Here is a 20,823-nt window from a genome sequence, read left to right on the forward strand (position 1 = left end):
CATCAACATCGTGGGCACTAGGTGCTCCAATTATGACAGGTCTGCAAATCCTGCATCCACAGCTGAATTCCCCTGTTTGTCTGGCTGAGAGCTGCTCTGGCTCTATGAAGATCATTCAGACCATTCCCATGCCTCCCTCCCCACTCCTTTGCATGAAATGCTTGCAGTGCTGTTGCTCTCCGTGCCTCCCTGCAGTCCTAGGCAGCTGGCAGGGCTCCGCAGCATTGCTCAGGGCTCCTGGAGAAAACCACACAGGGGCCCTGTGGCCTAAACGAAGGTAAGATTTCCGCAGCCCGCACTTGCTCTGCCAAGCCTCTATTACCTCCTCTGCTGAATCACAGTCAGGCTGGCCCAGGAATGATGTATTACCTTTGGTTTATTGCTGCTGCTGTCTTGGTTTCCTGTGGCTTAACACCTCTGGAGCAGAGTCAACAGAACGGAAATGTACCCTGCCTCAGTTGCTGCAGAGCTCTCAATCAAGAAGGTAACAGGTATTTCCTTATCAGCTCCCTCAGCTCTGATGGCTGTAGGAGCAGTGGACTAAACCATCCCCTTGCCTGCCTGACCTCCCGCCGACCCCCACCTGACAGCCCTTGGGAGCGCACCAGCTGGGGAGCAAAGTGATTACATCTGCCTCTTGAACTTAATCCTGTGGCTCTGCTGCATGCTTTCTCCTGTACAAATGATGTTGTTCTTTGAACAGCACCCAGCCTTGAGTTTCTTCACCTCATTTACAAACGACGCTGAATTGAAATCCACACTTTTGGGGGTAGCCTGCGTTTCAGCCTGCCTTTTCTTGCAGCTAGAAAAACTGAGGTACAGTAAAACGATCTACCAGCCACATAGGAGTGCAGGGAGCATTCATGTATTGTGAGACACATCCCAAGCCTCAAAAAGAGGGAGATGCTGCCAGTAAGACTCCATTTCACCACCAGACAGGGCAACTGAGGCAAGGAGCAGCTGGAAGGTTTTGTAAGTCAGTGGGAAGGCCCACCAGGACCCATCCTGAGGAAGGAGGGATGAACAAACACTACATCTGTCACAGAGCCAGTTTTTAGAGTACACATCTTAGATTCACCCAGATGAGGCTGGCAAGACATGAAGGGACATGGTATCTGTTCAACAGCATCACGCCAGGAGGGTGTGACTTAGGCTGGACCAGCCAGCAAGGAAGCGACCCACTTCACATGTGGGTTTTGCAGCCTGGCTTGCTGCTGCTTCTCTGCTCAAAGGACCATGGTTTGCCACGAGGAGGACCAGCCCCATCCAATTCCAGATCCAGCAGCACCCATTTGATTTGGATCAAACACCCAGGCACAGCTCCTGGCAGGGCAGACAAATACCTTCTTCTAAAGCCATCTGTGTCCCTATAAGAAAGTATGGACCTTAACTTTTAAACTGCTAATTTTCATCAAGCAAGTCAGAAAAATTTCCTGATAGTACAGGTGATGGGTAAGAAAGACCTTGGATCCAGGCAGGCCTTGGGATCAAGGTAGGTCCACTGACTTTATCCTCCCAGGCAGCATTTTCACTTTGAGGTATTCTATTCAATCCTGGATCTGCCCACAAGGTCCTAAAGGGTATTTTTGTGCAGAGGCACTGGCATGTGGTAGGAACAAACATGCAGGCTGGTGGCAGTGTGGGGATGGACCAGGATCTCTGCAGCTGGCACTGCCACGGAGAAAAGGACGAGGATGCCTCCTTCATGATCCCTTCTGACCCACAGACACCTCTGACAAAACCAATAGCTAGCAAAGCTGCCCTGCCTGCAACCTGTAGTCTTACATGACAGTGGGGTGTTTCACAAGGCTTTTGCAACAGGTTTAACCAAATGACTGTGTTGAAAGATGTGTGAAAGAAGGCAAGAATGGAGGAAGCAACTGTGGCAAGCCTCCTAGGCAATGGTCTTGCACTCTACTCTTCCCCTTACAGTTCAGCTCTTCTCCACATCTTGACCGTGCTGTGTAGGTCCAGCTTCTGCATTCGTCCTCTGCAAGGTCAAGTCCTTCCCTCCGGCTTGTATCTTTCAGGCAGAGTGAAGAAAAGTAAACACCAAAGACAAAGGCTGTGATTACAGAGCCACTGAATTTGCCAGGCATGTGGAGGGTTAGGGGAGATAAATGTTGCTAAACCAGAGTTTCCAGGCAGCACAGGTTTCCCAGTAAACAGGATTTACACCTCCTTTCCCATGTTTGCTAATAATGTTAAGTCATATTAGGGAACAGGAGGAAGCAAGGGAGAAAATCACTGGTAAAAGAAAGGTGCAAAGGGGACTGGTTTCGTACGTGCAAAAGCCAGTCTGTCTTCCAGCATCTCAGACGACATTTTCAAATGATCACATTAGTGTATCTCAGGAGTTTCTTGCCCTTGGTGGCAACTCAATACTGGCCCCATCACACTCACAGGCAAGTGCATTCTGAAACCTGTGTGGGACCCCATGTGAACCCATCAGTTCTACATTTGTAACACCTCCAGGATGCTCCCATGACCTTTCAGCTAACTTCTGGGATGTGCTAACACACCTGAGGGAAACTGGGTGAACTCCACGTGTCCTGGCTGAGTGGGAGATACATCTCTTCTCATCCTGGTGGAAAGCTGCCTTGGCTTCTCTTTGTAGGAGCTAAATCACAATTTATTGTACGGTGTTACATCACAGCCTCATTTCCAGGGTACAGAAAAGACAACTGCACCCAGAAATTAATATATAATTCCTGTTGGAGGGGTGATAAGAGCGATAAAGCCTGGATTTCATTAATATTTAAAGTACATGCAAACTGGGTAATAAGGAGATTTAAGCATCAAGAGTCATTTTAAGATTTTAATGAAGCTAAGCCATGTTTTTCAAGCTGCTTTCTCGGCTAATGGTTAACAAGAAAACAGCATGTGCCCACTGGCACTGGAGTAAAGGACCAAGACAAGTTTAGCGGAACAATGCAAGCTGTGTCTGCTGCAAGGTACCTGACCAGGCAGTATAATTTACAAATGCATATGTAAATAATATCACAGGGCAAAGAAAGCTGCCTGTGAGGGAACTGGTGTGCAGCTTCCTCGGGCAGTGGAGCGGCAGCCCCTCCTTGTACCCACATGTGCAGCACTTCCCTCAGCCTCTCTGCACCAGCTCTCCTGTTCCTTACACCCTTTGCATGAGTCTGTTGGACTCACTGGTGTGGCACAAAATGATCCATAGTGGTTTTTTGTTTTGTTCCATTAGTTTTCTCCCATTTTGCAACCTAAGCTGCCTCCTGGGGGGCTCTGCCAGGCGTGAGGAGGGCAGTGTGACTGGGGAAGGGTGGGTTAGTGATTCATGCCCTGTGACTGCGGGTCCACAGGCTGTGCCAGAGCAGCCTGGGAAGGGCTCTCTGATGTCTCCTACACCTCCTGCCAGCCAGGTTTCATTCCCAATGCTCTTAGGGCACTGGGTCCTCCACGCAGAGCAGCAGTAGCTGTGTACCGTGTTTTTCTCTTGCCCAAGAGTACAGCATGTCACATAACTGAATAATTTCTTCCTGGCTGAGCCTCATCAACGACCCTGTGTCACACTAGCCTGCTTAGATCTACTAACCAGGAAGGGGAAACAGAAGGCGATTTGGGCAGGCATGGCAGCACAGGAGCAGGATCAGCCCCTCGGCTCCCCGCAGACCACCGCCATCCCCGGCCGCAGCCCCAGCTCTGGCGCGCCTGCCGGGCACTGACGTCACTCGGCCGGTGGCGACAACAGCGCCGCAGCCAGCGGCCACCACCGAGCCATAGGTCACGTGCGGGGCGCGGGTAACGCGACACTCCGACCTGCACCCCGCACCCATCTCGTCCGGGCAGCGCGAGCGAGCGGAGCCTTTCCGGCCCCGGGGCGGGGGCAAGGCTGCCCCTCCGGTCCTTCCCGGGGCCAACGGGAGGCGACGGGGCGCCCCGCGGACCCACGAGCCCGCCCCGAGTGCCCCCCGCGAACGGGCCCGCGGAGGGGCTGCGATCCCCGGCCGGGCGGGCTCCCACCGCACGCGGCTCACGGCGTGCCTGCGACCGGGCGGGTGAGGGCGGCGGTGCCGGGCCACACCCCCGACCCCGCCTGGCCACGCCCCCCGAGGGGGGCCCGCGGCTCGTGACGTGCCCGCCCCCTCCTCGTTCCCCTCCCTCCGTGCCGGGCCCCGCCCCCGCTGTCTGACGTCACCACGCGCCGCGCAGTGCGCAGCAGCAGGCGGCGGCGGCGGCGGCGGGCGGCGGGCAGTGCGTGCGGTACCGGGGGGTGTCTCTGGGGGTGGGCGTCCCTGAAGGGGGAGCGTTCCTGCGTGGGGGGCGGCCTTGAGGGGCCGGCAGAGCCGGGTGTGGGGCTGGAAGCCCTGTGGGGGTGCGTGAGGGGCTGGGTGCGGGGGTGGCAGCCCCCCCGGGGGCGTGCGGAGGGGCTGTGGGAGCTGGTGTGGGGCCAGCAGCAGCCCGTGCCCCAGCGTGTGTCGGGGCTGCCCCTGCTGTGCGGTGAGGGCTGGTGATCGCGGAGGGCCCTGTGCGGGTGGGAGGGAGCCCGGGAGCTGGGGGCAGAGGGACTGGGGCATGGGCGTGGGGCTCTTGCTACGGGGAGCGTGCTGGTCCGGGTTGCTGTTCTGAGGAGGACGAGGAGGAGGACATCTCGGAGTGAAGAAGGGGAGCTGTCCCACCGCTGTGTGGTGGCTGCCCTGGTGGCAGGGGTCCCCGAGGCATCGGCCCGGGTAGATGCTGTGGCGTGGGGGAGTGGGTTGCCACTGAAGTGCCCCAGTCAGGCCTGGGCCGTGGTGCTGCTGGCCTTGGGGTGGCTCTCCCGGTCTGCTAGCTCTAACGATGCGTTTGTTATCAGAAAGTCGCTGTAACCTCTTTCAGGCTTTCATTGTGTGGAGCAAGGTGCCTGTGAGGTGCTGTGGGGCTTTACAGTCTAGCCCCATGCATCAGAGGGAAAGATCAGTGCTGCCGGGCTGCAGTTGTTTATGGAGTATGGGGGGAGAAGAGGAAGGCTTCTGTGCTGAGAGCAGAAGGGCTTGTTTAATACTAATGGGCTTATTTAGTGTAGGGCAAGAGGTATGCTAGCACCCTCTGAGTAAAAATTATAACACTGCATTGCGTGTTTAAAAGCCATTGTGGTTGTCCTGGATTTATATTTCCTGTTCCTGTAGCTGTTGGAGACCTCATTTGGATAATTAAATGTCATGGTGAATTAAATGTCATGGTGAAATAGGAGAATAAGGAGAGCACTTGCCTCCTTTCCTCTCCCACAGGGAACTGGTAGACCCCTTCTGATAACACCCTCTCAGTCCAGGGCAGCTGCAAGATTTGTCCCAGTCATCCCAGACTCGTGTTTAGCTCTGTCTGAAGGGTGGGGAGGGGGGGTGAGGGGGGCAGGGGGGGGGGGAGTGTGTGCAGGGAATAAAAGTGCTTTTTGCTTTTGGTGCTTTCACCTTTACTGTGAGATCTGTCTGAGTAGGTTCAACCTGACTGTCCAAAGAGAGTAAGTTTTGGTAAGGTAGTAAGTGTGGGTGAGTTAAAATGACTGTAAAGAGAGGTGCCTCCTCCTTTGTGCTGTGGTAAATGTAGTGACAAGAGATAAGGTGCGGGAAGTGCTTCTGTGCCAGAAAATGGGTGTTTTTCTTTCAACTGCATCAGTTGCTTTAATAAAAAGATGGACTCTTCCTAGAAAAATAGATTGATAAGAATACTATTGCTGTATCAGATAGATTGAGATGGAGCCAGAAAATGCTGAGACTTTTGTCATTTTGACGCTTTGGTGATCGTATTTCAGTGCTTTTTCAGGGTAGTCAGGAATTGACGTGTGTGTTGGATAATAATCCTCTGCACTGGACAGAATAGTGTTTTACCAAGTACTGAAGCTTCTTCAGCACTAAGTCTCTTACACTCTGCCTCTTACTCATGTGCTATAGAGGCCGTCTTTGTTAAAATACTGATTTTTCATTCCCCTAACTGTTTGAGAGCAGTAACTGATAACCTGCAGAGGCTGGTGGGTGTCCTCACTGCAGAGGCTGAAGAGAATGTGCTGTAAACGAGTGGCTCTGACAGGGTGGGGGGCTCCGACATGGGCTGAGCAGACCCTGCAAGGTGGTACCCTGGTGTCAGTTAGAGGAGAGGGCGCTGGTGTTTTGCTGCCATGTGTCCCTCCAGGTCCATATCTAAAACTGGCAGTGGCTTGTTGCTCAAAAAACCAGGTGTTGCTGTAAGCATAAGCAGCGATGTTCATACTCAGCGTTTTGCTGGGATGCTGGAGAGTGACCTAGAGGGCTGTGGCTATGGTAACTGTTTTCAGGGTAGTTCTGTGCATGATCAGATTAATATGTTACTTAGTTTTTTCTAGGAGGGCAGAGCAAGCTTGTGTAACTCTGGATTTTCAACAGACAGGTCTCCATTTCTCCTGTTACCTGTTTGTGATCTCCTTGTAAGCTGTAGGCTTAGATGGGGGTGGTGAAAACTTCTAGTGGGAGTTGAAGACTTGAATGAGCAGGGTTTGAATGCCTGCCTTCAATATTGATGTTTTCTACTCTCTGCTCTCTCAGTTGTGTATTGTGTCTTTCTCAGCTTCCTGTTTCTGAACTGAAACTATATGGCTCAATAAGTAGAAAATAGCACACTGTCATTTTTGGGAATAGGGGAAGATAGCAAGAAACCCAAGTCGTTCAAACGGATGGCCAGTATTGCCAGGTCTGGCATCCTGCCAGCTGCATCTTGACTTCCCACAAGGCAGCGTGGATGCTTCTGAGGCTGCTCACCCCGGGAGAGGTTGCCTTCCTCAGACTTTGGGATGGAGTGCTTGGTCTCACACCGTGCTGTGCTGGCCTCCGCAGCCATATCCTAGGGAGCATTTCCCAGCCGGGACCCGGTTACATGTGTATTCCTGCTGCCTTTGCCACCGCACTGCTTTCTTGGAGATGGAGCTGTGCTGTACCGTCTGCCCACAGCCCACCAGGGTCCCGGGAGCCTTTGGGGAATGCACCTATTTGGAAACCTCTGATCTGTTGTATTCCTTACACCAGGCACCGCCACCACTAAACAAAAGCTGCTGTTTCTTTCACTTGCATATCAGAAAGATGTATTTCCACGCTAGCGTTACAATGTATTGTTGAGGTCTTACCAGCTATTGAGGGCAATGCCCTGAACTGTAATAGTATTTCAGCCTCTGACAGAGTAAGGCAGAGGCTTTCTTGGTTTCATTACAACTGGTATCAGAGGTACTTGCTTGTGCTCTGTGACAGGCAGCCAAGAGGACTTTTGCCTATGTCCTACAGCAGAGCATCATGTTACAGCTGCATGTAGGATGTGGAAAAGCAGAAGTGAGAAAACATGAGGAAAAAAAGTTGTCTCATTCTGCTTTCCAGCCTGTCACAAAAATCTGAGTAATGAGATCTTAGCTGTAGAAAATGCATGTATTTCTGTCTGCGTACACTGACTTTACTGTGTGTTAGAAGCTGTATGCTGCCCTTCAGTGGGTTTCCCACTTGAGATTAGTAGAAAATCATCATGCAGTCCGGGTAGTATCTTCCGCTAAATCCATTAGTGTATCAGAGCTGGGGAGGTTATTGTGAAAGATTACTGCTGTTTCATTGCTGGGATGCTGCCAGAACACCATCTGAATAACACATGTGAATGTATTATCTGTGCTTATTAATTGTCTTCCCATGCATACTGTTTGTTTCACATTCTGTCCTCAGTTGGACCAACAAAGCTTCTTTATTTTAACTATTATTTGCAGGGTCTAGTTTAACTTGACAATCAGATGGTTTCATTGATTTTTTTTTTGTTTTGGTATTTGCATCTTGAAACTGTCTTGATGCATACTCTTAAAAGTAAAATATATTTATGTATGTCTGGAGATACCTAATGTGGCACTTCATACAAATACTTCAACAAGAGCAGCACATGCAAAAGCATTCAAAACCTGAAATCAAGATGTTAATGCCCATATCTGCAGTGATTTCTGTGTAAAAGGGCTTTGGTTTTTTGCTCTGTTTGCCACAAGCGCTTCGTAACGGGGCAGAGTCACCTGGTGTGTCAGCAACAAGCGTGTTGGCTTGTAACAGTGGAGGGGCTGTGTTGTGGTACTTGCCAGCATTGTAGTTGTTAGTCTCTGGTGTTAAAGCGCATGTTCTTAAAACCTTTCAGCAGATGTCTGAAAAATGTGAATTTTTTTCCCCTTAAGGTGCAGTTCATGTAATAACAGTAGCAGAGCGTTGGATTTGAATATTATTTCTTTCTCACTAACACTTTTATTGTGGGAACTACACAGCTGTTTCAGCTTCATACTTTTCTTCTGCCATGCAGAACATGTAGGTGGACAGTGAACAGCATACTGCAAGCAGGAAAACTAGGCAGTAAGTTGCGAGTAGTATTTCTGAAGAGGTTTTGTATATTCGTAACAAGTGATGAGACATTGAAGCTTGTCTGCAGAAGGAAAATCCCAGCATTCAAACCTGTGTGGGCGTGAGGCTGTATTGTTAGAGTCCTGTGGAGACGGTGGCAAGAATGGATCCTGTGACTGCAAAGCCCTACAAAGGACATTGCATCTGAGGCAAATACTGTCAATGTGACTACAGGTCCTTTAGAGCTGATCAAAACCCTGGGTTTTGAAACCAAAATTGCCTGGAAACATGCATATCAATCATGGTTTTGCCAAGAAGGCAGGACAGATGATGGGACTGCAGGGGTGGGACAGCTTGTAGGGACACAAGTGTCAGCCTCGCATGTTCAGGTGTGCTCTCCGTTTGCACAGGCTGGTGGACTTCAGACCTCTGGAGGGTACTGGGAGGAGTGAATACCTGGCTCAGGAGCTCAGAAGGTTAAATGTTTGTTCATCCAAACCAGTGCTGCTCACTCGATGGAGCTGCCTGATGTTGTGGGTTCAGCCACTCATAACAGCAGCTGAGTTTTTTGTGGTCTGGCAGCTCTTGAACGAAGGTGAGGAAATGGACCTCTTCCTAATGACTGGAGTATCCTGTAGCCCCAGACACCCCTTAAGGAAATGGGTTTGAACAAAGTAATGTTTTCTAGCTTTTCCTTTGACAGCACAAAGCTGAGCTTTTCACTTCTGCCTAGACCTGCATTTGGGGAAGTAAACCAGTTTTGAGCAGCTTTTATCATAAAAGATGGGTGCAGATCTTGTGCAGCTCCCTTTCAGTCATTACTCTGGGTTGATGATGTTGTTGATGACCACTCTGGTGAAGTGGGTGGGAAAACCTGGGAGGAAGCTTTTCCTGGAAGTGAGCTGAGCAAGAATGGAATCTCTTGTAATTCATTCTTAATGTACCTTTCATGCAGTCACTAAATGGAATTTGCAAAGAAGCCAGTAAGAGGGAAACACAGAACCAGGGCCACTTAAAAAGCCACTTGTGCTCTTTTTCATTTGGATACTGTTCATATGAAATGCAATTTAAATGCTAGGCTGGTTGCCAGGAGCTGGATTGTTGATGTTAAATGTACTTTCCATTAGAGCTCTGTATTGGAAAACAGCTTCTTAGCGCTGCAGGCATTGGAAGGGGTGGGTTACATCAGGGTGTCCTGGTTGCCCTTCTCAGGATCTGTGCCTCTCACCATGCCCTCCATCTGTGCAAAGGCCAGCTGAATCACTATCTGACATGCCCAAAATGTGATTCCTCCTGACCAGAGCAATGTATGAGGTGTAGTACTTGTTCAGCTATCCATAAAGCAAACAACTTCTTGCTGTTAAATTCCTAAAATCTGTTAATTGTTGGGGGTGGGGTTGGGGTGTGGGTGTGTGTAGATTGTCTAGGTGTTCCAGACCGCTAGTCTGCTTTGGGTTTTTTAGTTTATTAATGCCCCATTTGTTTCAGAGGACTATTTCTTGCACTGTTCCCTATGCAACAGAAGGTATTTAACCCAGTTTCAGTACCCAGATTAGATTGTCATCTCCCCCTCACATACACAGCTTTTTATTTTAATTGATTCACTTGCATAGGAGATTGCATTTGAAAGATTTGACTTGCAGGCAGCTGTCTGTAGGGCTTGGTATTTTTTTGCAGGTGGATTAGCAGCTGTGAACACCTGCTGTGGAAAAATGCAGGTGGTTGTTCTCTGCATGCGCTTTTCAATTTTGCCAAGATAACAAGGTGTTGTCAGTGCCAACAGGTAGAAGCAGATTCATACTGGTCTCCAGTCACTTTGAAGGCCAGAATTATGCTGACCTCGGAAGAGATGCTTGAGAGCATGAGCCTTATAAGTGGCTTTTTGAAGGAGAGGAAAAGGGTGAAACTGGGTCTTCTTGGCAGGGTGTGAAGGCTCTTTGTTTGGGAACCCCTCAAGAGCGTTCCTTCTATTGTGCGAAATTTCCCTTGTTCTCTTCATTCTTGGTTGTTTTCCTGCATCATGTTATCTTCTGACCAAAAAGCCTACGTGTTCAGGCCCTCATGCTGTGCTCTGCAGGGCTGCTCTTGTGAAGTAAGATGGTGGTGGCATACCTACATGAGGCTACCAATTATTTTTTTCCCCTAGTTCGGGGCAGAGTGGGGGTGAGGGATCCTTCCCAGTGATTCCTAAGCATAGATGGGATAAAGGTAGATCTCACTTGCTTCATAATCCATCATGTAAAAAGATTTGTAAAAAGAGGTAAATGGGCATCAGCTTGCGGATGATGAGGCTTTCCCAGGTTGAAACTTAAGGCTGTTTTCAGAGACCTGTGGAAGAGTCATACGTGGTCAGTGAAATGGTGGAAGAGACTGTGTTTCGGTACTTCGGTGAACAGTGTGTGTGAGAAGGATGATGGTCCTAGCTGTACATGTGCAGCACTCTACATGAGCTATTCCCACTCAGAAGGATCTTGTAGCTACAGTTAGTACTTGGAACAGCTTGAGTTCTGTTTTGGCTTGATGTAAGGCAAGACCTGTCCTGGGAGTGGGCTAGGAAAGGGACAGAAAGCAGGTGACTGCAGTAGCACTGTGCAGCAGAGCTTCACGCAGCCTGCTTGCTCCCTCTCAGACAAATGGTAAAATTAAAGGCACAGCAATGGGTGGCAAGAATGACCAAGGAATAGAACAGGCTTCGCAGAAGCAGAGAGTCCTCAGCACGGGAGGTTTGCCTGAAGAAAAAAACATCATAAATTCAAGAGTGTGCTGGAAGAGGAGGGTCAGGAGCAGTGAATGACTAGTTCTGTGTGAGGCAGTAAGTTTAAAGCAGTCAGAAAGAAGTAGGTATTTTCAAAGCTTAGTAATTAAATTTGTTTCTCTAACACGTACTGATTGCCAAAATGGACAGGTTAAATACAAAGTGTAGTGTATACAAAGCATCATAGGTCTGTACTTGCCCCTTTTGCTAAGCCGTACTCAAAGAGGTTACAGATGTAGAGGGACTTCCTGGTGGTTCTTATGTATTGATGTCTCTGTGTGTGTCTATATATATACAGGCACATATAGTGCCATATGTATTTTCTATAGGGAATACATATGAAAAAAGAGAAGACAGAGAGGGGACCTTATCAATGTTTACAAATATCTTAAGGGCAAGTGTCAAGAGGATGGGACCAGGCTCTTTCCAGTGGTGCCCAGTGACAGGACAAGGGGCAGCAGGCACAAACTGCAGCACAGGAAGTTCCATCAGAATGTGAGGAAAAACATCTTTGAAGGTGACGGGGCACTGGAACAGGGTGCCCAGAGAGGCTGTGGGGTTTGCCTCTCTGCAGACGTTCAAAATCTGCCTGGGCACAAGTGTGCAACCTGCTCTAGACAAACCTGCTTTAGCAGGGGGTTGGACTGGATGGTCTCGAGGCGCCTTCCAACCCTGACCACTCTGCAGTTCTCTAAGATAAGTTGTGTGTATACTCCAGTGATTTCCTTTTTGCATACGTTATGGGAGACGGTGCAGCCTTTGGAGGTATGGTAAGCTGCTTATTTAGAAATAAAATCTTTCTGTTAGAGTAGGGGAAATGGTGTTTGCTCAGCAGTGTGGAACAAATGAGTTTGAAGATAGCTTAAGGAAACCTAATGATATATTAATGAACTTACCTTGTAGCAAAAGTACTAAGGTGGGGGGGGACAACGACGACAAGGGTGTGAGGCAGGAACGGGAGAGGAATAAGAAGACGTTTTGTCATTCTCTTCAGGTGGCCTAGTAATTTCTCAGTTGTTAACCAGCAACAGATAGGGCAAATGCTTAGTGACAGTCAAGGAAATCTGTTTGCTGGGTTGCTAAATGAAGTTTCGCATTGGGTGGGACTGTGCAGTGCTGTAATGGCTCATCCTGATGGACCTACTGCAGTGCCGTGTAAAACAAAGGGCTTTACTGATGCGTTGGCTTTTTTGAGCTTTGTCTCGGAGAGGTGCTCATTGGGAAACCCACAGATATGAGTCCTGATACAAACTCATAGGAGTTGGTCTTGGTTGCAGCTTACGTGGAATCACTAGTTGGGGTGAGAACCCACAGCAAAGCTTGCCAGTACATTTGACTAGGAGCTCAAGTATGTCTGAAAAGTACTTGCTTAATGATTCAGAGCTCTGCCTTGCAAATAGATACCCTGGTGAGTAGGTAGGGCTAGTAAGCATGTAAAATCATGTATGAGATCATGAGAATGAAGAAAATCTAAATATTGTCACAGAGTTCAAAAAGGGGGAAGGGTTTATGCGTGGCAGTAACTGATAGTGGAAGTGGGGGACAAGGAAAAACTCTTCATGAGAGTGTAATTGGGGACAAAGAAAACTGTGAGAAGGCTGAGCTTCACAGCTGAGGTGGAGCTGGGAGGGCTGCCTAGTAGTAGTACTTAGGACCTCTGGGGGTCCTAGTTTCCACAACCACCTCCTGGGTTTGCTGAATGCATTGATACATTCTTCAGGAGTTTTCTCTTCACATTCCTCAAATCTCCAATACATTTGCTGCTGAAACTGTTCTTGCTGGATGCGGTCTTCTTGCCTAATCTCAGTTGTGTCACTTTACCCTCAACTTTGAGGGGAAAAGTAATTTTTGCCTGGGTGGAATATGCCCTTCTTAGTCTCTTTCTTCATCTTTTCCACTGTTCTCTTGTTCTTCTGTGATCTCTGCCTAGGCATGTCTGGATTTTGGTAGACTCTCCAGTTTTCTCAGTCCCCCTGCTGCATTAACAGGCAGAAGCTCAGTTACTAGCTCCACTCCCAACCTGCTTCCTCTTCAGAAACTGTTTTGACTCTGGCTAACACGGAGCTGTTAGACAAAAAGCACCGGTATTTCTTTCCTGTTCCCTATGCCACCATTTTGGTGTTTGCTCAAGTCACTGTCAGACTGGGATTTTTAAACCCTTCCGGTTTCTCACTTTCCTGTGGAGCTGCTGATGTGCAGTTTTCTTTACTCATCCCACACAGTTGTTCATTTTAGCCAGGTGCTCATCTTACCACACTCTTTCAGTGGTTTGTGAGTTTTACCAGGTACAGCCTTGTACAGCTGACATCCATCTCAGACCTTTCTGTAGAGATGTTTTTCTGCCTGTGTGGTTCCACCAACAGTTGTACCAGCTTTCAAAGGGCTTTTAGTATGGTCCCATGGTGGGTGCTTGTACAGAAACTAGGCAGCCACAGGATGGTGGACAGTCTCCCTGCTTGAGTACCAAAGGGAATGACCAGCTCTGACAGTGGAGGATGGCCCCCAGGGTTCCCAGAACAAGTACTTGTGGCAAGGGAGCAGTGTGATGACCCTGAGTTTGTTATCCACTGCCTGAATCTGAGTTCACAGCCAGCTGAAGAATTCCAACGTCTTTTAACAGCACTAAACACTAAAATGACAACAGCACTAAAATGGCAATGATACTGAATGGAGGTAAAAGAACTGATGCATATCAAGGAATGGAAAGGAAGGCTGGACTTCACTGAACTTCACTGGAAATGATGAGCTGAGCTGACCATCCTCTTAGGTAGGGGACCTTTGGAAAACCAGAGTAATGAATGTGACTCTTTGGAGCTTGGCAATGATCACCAAAGCAAGCTGAGCCATGGGGGTTCTTAAGAAAAGGTTTATGAACAGAAAACATGATCTGTGCTTTGCTGCCTTTGAATGTCTTGTGTGTATGTATATATATATATACACACATATGGGTATCTAGGATGCCAACTTATAGCCTGGAGCAGACCTGGAGGGGCTCAGAGAAGGGGGAGCTGGGTGGAGAGGCTGGTTCCTGCCTGAGGAGCAGACAGTGGGCTGGGGCTCTTTGGCCTGGGACAGGAGGCTCACACATTCTTCCTCCCTGGTTTGGTGAATCCCTAAATTCAGGAGGGTGACCATTGCTTCCTACCTCCAGCAGTCACTCCAGTGGGACAGGAGGCAGTTTTCCACAAGGCATGCAGCAGAGCTTTGGATCTCCTCACACTAGAATTGGGCGCTGCAGCTGTACACCAGCTCAGGGAGGCCTAACAAACTTGTGAGGGAGTTCACAAGTGTCTGCTGGTTGCCTTGGCCCTATCTGGCTGGAGCACCAAACGGTTACCCTGACATGGGCAATGGTGTGTAGGTACACACACACATTCACTCTGTCCTTGTTCTTCCCTTGGAACTTGCTTTTGGCTGCTATTTTGGGATGGTTTTCTGAGTTTGATGAACATTAGTGATCCATTATGTCCAGATTCTGTAGTTTGTTGCATTGAAGTGAGTTGTAGGGCTTGCTGCCTACCTTTCACTGGCTCTCTGAAGGGAGAATTTCCTTGCTACAGACTTGGTAGAGGCGTTGCAATGCAGTAGAGTAGTTATAAAGAGCTGCAAGTTAAATGTATGTTGTGCTTGTCTTTTAAAATGAGCAATTAAGCAGTCTGGCTAGCCTGGCCATGCAAAAAAAAAAAAAAATCCTGCTGTTGCTTCAACTGTTAAAACTCTTGTTAAAGACATTCAGAAATATGATTTAAAAGGCAACAGCACTGTCTTAGCAGTTAACTGGGACTGTGCCTGGCTTGCACAGCAAGAGGAGCATTAGAATGACTTCAGGTGGATGACAACTGCAAGCAGGCAAGGCCTGGGAAGACTCATCCTGCTGTGACTGAAGGACTTCTCAGTGTTGTCATGGGAGGGACATCAGCCCTGTTCCCTTGGAGTGCACCTCTGAAGTTGTTTCCAGTCGGCAGTGCTCTCCTGGGCATCATGTGGGATCAGGCTGGCTGTTACTGCGGGAGTGGGACAGGGCTGTGTGCAGGGGAGAGCCCTGTGGTGCCTGTACAGGAGCGAGTATTGAGCTAGTGATGTTCAGGCAGGATTAACGTGTAAATAAGCAGAGAGCCTAGGGATCCTTCCTTGGGGAGGGACAGTCAGCACTCTCTGAGGTGACGAAATAGCAAGCCATAAACAAACAAAGTTCACTTCAGCCCTGTCAGGGACTGCAGCAGCTAAACATAGCCCCGGAGGCTTGACTAACTTGGCTTCTGCCTGGCAGATGACTGCTCTGGGCTCACTATAGGGTTACAAAGGTGAAATTCTTTCATCCGTGTCATGCCAGAGCTCAGTCTGGATGTGCTAATGGTCTCTCGACTCAAAATCTCCGCATCCCCAAGAGCGGGGGCACAGTACTGAGCATCCAGGTCAGTCTAGCCCAGCTGCTTGCCATTTCCAATACCATCCAAAGAGGAGCCTGCTTGCCAGCCTCTCCTCCATGCCAGCAGCAGGGAGTCTCAGTGGAGACAAATTATGCTCCAGGTGTTTCTCCCTGAAGCCTGTGGTGTGTGGGAGGAGGTCTGCAGCAAAGGGTAAATGGTAATTCTGCACCCTGCAATGGTAAAAGGAAACAGCAGAGTACAGCTACTTCAGTCAGGATGATTCCTGAACACATGGTATTAAGGGCACTTCTGCTTCTCAAACAGGGAGAAGCTTCAGAAACCTAATATAATAAATAGCTTGCTTAGTCATGCTGCTTAGAGGTTAATTAAAGGTGCATTATTGTGACAAGTCCTGTCTTTTGATGGCTGTACCACGAGTAATACATTAGATAGGTTTTATGAACATCAGCTCTCTGAGGTATCTTTAATGTTGCTTTTTGAATGAGATTGAGCCCAAGATCCTGATTGCTTGTGGCTGCTTAATGATTCAGTTGCGTATTACTGGAAGAATACATGATGTCCTGGGTTACAGTGTCATCAGGAAATTATTCATATATGGTCTTGCTCCAGAGTGCTGGTCTAGATGCTTGTAATGATTAGCAGAAGTATAGTGGACATTTGTGTTCACTCTTTCTTCTGTTGAGGCTATCAAACATGTCTGGAACAGGCTGCATTTCTGCATGTTTTTCTTTTTTTATTATTGACAGAAACATGAACTAATCATTGCTACTCTCTCTTAAAAGCAATTTAATCATGAGTAGAAGCAGAAGATTTTGCGTTGCAGTTGCAAGACTGTTAAATTTCTTAGGGCAAATAGCTGATGCATGACTGGAAAGCAGCAAATCACTTTGCTGCTGAGCTAAACACATGTCACTTTAAAGAAGCAACTTTGGTTCAGTCTCTGCGCCTGTGATAGGGTTAGAATAAGCTCACTACTTGACCAGGTATTTTGAAGTTTATGTCTCACACTTAATGTAGGGCCCCCTGGAGAGCAGTCTGAAATGGGAATTATATGGTCATGGATGAAGCAGGCAAAAGCAAACCACTTCTGTTTGTTTTCCTTGTTTTCTGCAGGACAGATTCTGCATCCTACATGAACTACGAAAATCCTCCACCCTACCCTGGCCCGGGCCCAACTGCCCCTTACCCACCCTATGCACAGCAACCAGGTGGTCCTCCTGGCCCATACCCAGGCTATCCTCCTGGACCTACTGGGCCGTACCAGCCAGGCCAGCCAGGTTATCAAGGTTATCCCCAGTATGGATGGCAAAACGCACCTCCGCCTCCAGGACCAGTGTATGCAGATGGACCTAAAAACACAGGTATGCCTAGCAGCTGTGGTGCAATGTAACTGTGACCCTTTCTGGCTTGCAAATACATGAGTATATGTTGATCTTGAAGTCATATGGTTACCAGCACCCAGCCCTAATGGGGCTGGGGGAGGTGGAGACTTCTTTGAAGTAGCAATTCTGTTCATAGCCTGTTTTCCTGCTTTATTTTGCTGTTGTGTCTCTTAAGAGTTCTCTGGCTGTTGGAAGATACTGCTGAACATCCTTAATGCTGATCACTCAAGGGAATCCTTATGCTGAGATCGTTATACATGCTTTTTGCTGGCTTTAGATTTGCTACAACTCTAATTCTGCCTGTCTTTTGGTTGATAAGTTTCAACTGAAGGCTGCATGGTTAAAGCTGGTAATATTCAAATGTACAGTTCCTACCAAATTTATGTGCAGCAGTTTTCTTGAGCCCATGAATATCTGTCCAAGTGATCTGATAGTGCCATTGGAATAATTCCTGGGTTTTACTGTTTTCTGAAGCTATTATATTCTGTGGAAAAACACAAATTTCTGGGAAAGGGAAGGAGGATGCTATAACTTGGCTTGGCAGCTAGCTAGTCCATTTGTGTGCTGCATCCCCTCAGTATGGTACATTGGTTTACTCTGGCACCCATAGCTCTCCTGGGGCTCATTACAGTGCTTGGGACAGGCTCCAATTGGCAGAGGAGGGCTGATAAGGTGATTAAGGGACCAGAGCATCTTTATATGAGGAGAAGCTGAGAGAGGTGGAACTGTTCAGCATGGAGAAGGCTCAGGGGGCCTATATCCATATGTATAAATACCTGATGGATTGGAATAAAGAGGAGGCAACTGGACTTCTTCTCAGTAATGTCCAATGACAGGACTGGAGGCAGCAAGCACAAACTGAAACATGGGAGGTTCCTTCTGAACACAGGATGACACTTTTCTACTGTTAGGGTGATCAAACAATGGCACAGGTTGCAAACAGAGATTGTGAAGTCTCCATCTGTGGAGATACTCAAAACTTGACTGGGCAATGGTCCTGGGCAGCCTGCTGTAGTTGACCCTGCTTGAGCAGGGGATCTGATCTCCAGAGGTCCCTTCCAGCCTCAGCAACTCTGAGGTCCTGGCAAGGTTGGGTGTGGTCCTTTTCCCCATTGGAAAGAGGAGGATTTATCTTGGGGTTTTACCTTGCTGGTAAGGACGCTTGCCTAGAGACCACGTTTATTCTTGTCAGTGTTTCACAGGCTTTGATTGTAAAATCTCTGTTCATACATCGTGGGGGTGTAGCCACCCTCTCACCATCAGCACGGGGATGCACGCTGTCATGCCAACTCCAGTGCCTTCTTTCAGGCTTATTCAGCGATAAAGATGCTCATCCAGGCTGGGAAGCGAGAAACTATCATCGCCTCTCTTCCTCTGTTGCAGTGAATATCACTAACAGACCTGAACTGCTGAGAAGAGTCTTAAGTACCTATAGCTTCTGACTGCATTGGGGTGGCAGAGAGTGTGGCAAGAGCTACCAAAGGGGATGTTCTGTGGGAGGGAATGTGGGAAGCACTTCTGTAGAGGTGCTGTCCAGGCACTATGCTTTAGGTGGGAGCTGCTCTCAGGAAGGAAAGGAGACTCGGGATTTGTATGTGCTGGGTCTGGCATGGTCATGGGCAGATTAACCTGGGGTGGGAAGACGTGAGGCTAACGTGTACTTCAGATCCAAACCTAAGTCAGTGCTTTACAGCTATGCAAGGCACTAGCACTTTAGATACTACTGCTGTAAAGTGGGTATCAAAGCTGTATCACTTGGAAAATTGTCAGGGCCCAGACAATTCCCTGGAGGCCTTTGCCACTATGTGAAGCTGTCTTTGGCCATTGCACATTAAGCTCATTGTCCACTTACTGTTGTTGCCGTGGCTTGGGACAGTGTTTGCTTGCACTTAGGGCCTGCTCAGGACTGAGATCTGTACACATCTGCTGCATTTTGAGATAACTGCCAGTTGTGCCCCTCTACTACTTCATGTTACTCAGCAGTGTGCTGTGACAAAGGTCTTTTCAAAGTGCTCATTTTTTGGGAAGCTGGAACTTGAGAAGTTCCCAGCAAGAGTTTTTGACTGCAGTGAATCCAAAGGAAACTTGACATAGGTGGCTCGACAGGCTGGACTGTGGAGAGGACGTTTTCAAGAACTGGGTTTTTTTCGGTATTCTTGGCTAAAATGGTGGACTACTGGACCAATGTATATAAAAGCATCCCTGGATTTATAGGTGATGTAAGATGTCAGGAATATTCTGGCATCAGTCTGGTCAGAAGACCCCAATATAAGCAGCAAACAAGCGGTGTGAGTGAATAAGAACCTGAATGGGTACAAGTCAAGAGTTCCACTTCCCCTGTAGAAGAGTGAAAACTTCACGGGGGTCTGCCTTTGAGAAGAAGGCAGCAGCATGGTGATGCTTCTCATCCGCGTGGACTTGAAGTGTAATCAGGGTTTTCCCTGGGAAACACACGTAGTTTTGGTGTGGCTAACAGGCATTTCTCAGTACTGGGGGGGTGGAGGCAGGGAGCAGAATTCCTGGTCTCCCATGCAGGATATCTTGTAGCCACGGAAAGGGATATGCAGAAGCTGAAGAGAGAGTGGGTCTGCTGCTTTGGACAGACTGGCTTTGAGCCAGATCTGCTGTCTTGGAGGCTTAAAGGATCTCATATCAGACTGGATCAGGGAACTGATGACAGTGAATGCGCTCTGCTCAGATCAGGTCTCTGCTCTGCTCACAAATCTGCGAACCAGCACAAAGAGTAGGCTGGGAAATCAGAGAGGACAAGTGCCTAAGTCTTTCACCGAGATCCCAGGCTTACACTGCAGGAGGCAGTTTTGTTGTTAAATCTAAGCAAACACAATTGCAGCTGTGCAGAAGCAGCACCTAACCCACAAACCAAAATCTTCTGGTAAGTCTTCAAACTGCCTTCCTGTAGCCATGTGTGGTCCCTGAAACCACCTTGGGAGTCTCCGATTTGCATTGCGTTTGCTGAAGTGGATGTAACACACAAAACCATTTATTAATGTGTGTAAAATGAAGTAGGGGTATAACTTGGTGTTTGTCTGCAAAAGCTTTTCCTTTTTCTTTATTCTCCTTGTGTTAAACACCCTTTTTCATCCTTGCTCCTTTTTGGCCAGTCTGTCAAACTAGAACCTGATCTTTGTTCTGTGATGCTTTAACAGAAGTCTTGTGAGAGAGCTTTCAATGAGACTTTGTTTAATGATGACCTCCAGGGGTGTCTGACAGAATGGTTGTCCCTAAAAAAGCTTATTTTTTAAAAACCTGTTATGCTATATATATGCTGTGTGGGTGAACCTCATATAAAAAAAATGATGTCTAAATTTAATCAAGTCCTTACAGTCTGCCTAGCTGGTCTGGCATGATTTAATGTGGCTTGTCAGTTCTTGTGGTGTTTTCAAGCAGTTATCTGGTAAGAGCTACTGTGTGGGTGCTTTCTTTTCAAGCAGATGTTTTTCTCTCCTAGATGACTTAGCTTAATCTAATGAATTAAGCTGCTCCAAGTAATGCATTAGTATTAGTATTTCTGAACAAATGTGTCCACATTGAAAACTAAGAAATTTGCTGTACTTAAAATAACTTAAAGCATTAAATGTAATGTGTAGGCAAACTGCAGAGTTGGCTCTTCTGTTGTGGATCGTAGGTGGTATGCTTATGTATGGAGGTAATTATGCATCGTATTTTGGTCTTGAGTGGATCACACAGATGGAAATAATTACTGTTGAGCTCTCAAAATCTGATGGTAAAGTAGCATTTCATGGTGACAGTGTTTTTTAATCTAACAATCTGTGGCCTGTCTGGAGTAGCAATGGACATAGCCTGTCCAGCTGGCCCCTGGAGAAGAAAAAAAACTCATATGGCTCACTTTCTGTATTAAAAATAAAGCTGCATCTGAGGTGTAACAGGAAAACAGCTTAAAGTTAATACTGGTTTTGTCACGAACACTGCAGAAGAGCTTGTGAACCACT

The 20,823-nt window shown here is 47.9% G+C and overlaps 1 protein-coding gene across 6 annotated transcripts in view; it reads left to right on the forward strand.

The window, feature by feature from the left end:
* The first annotated feature begins 3,725 nt into the window (after positions 1-3,725).
* CYSTM1 (cysteine rich transmembrane module containing 1) overlaps positions 3,726-20,823 on the forward strand; it is a 30,937-nt gene continuing 13,839 nt past the window's right edge. The window contains exons 1-3 of one of the 6 annotated variants that reach the window (XM_040602637.1): positions 4,147-4,230; positions 13,700-13,846; positions 16,584-16,831. In XM_040602637.1, the coding sequence (XP_040458571.1) occupies positions 16,603-16,831 (229 nt within the window). In that variant the 5' untranslated portion in view covers positions 4,147-4,230; positions 13,700-13,846; positions 16,584-16,602. Of the gene's footprint in view, positions 3,751-4,122; positions 4,253-8,763; positions 8,920-13,699; positions 13,847-16,579; positions 16,832-20,823 lie in introns of those variants that run through there. The other 5 variants (XM_040602640.1, XM_040602638.1, XM_040602641.1 and 2 more) reach the window with 5 other exon arrangements.

This window comes from Falco naumanni, chromosome 8 (assembly GCF_017639655.2).
Source record: "Falco naumanni isolate bFalNau1 chromosome 8, bFalNau1.pat, whole genome shotgun sequence".
In the NCBI taxonomy this organism is placed as follows: domain Eukaryota; kingdom Metazoa; phylum Chordata; class Aves; order Falconiformes; family Falconidae; genus Falco; species Falco naumanni.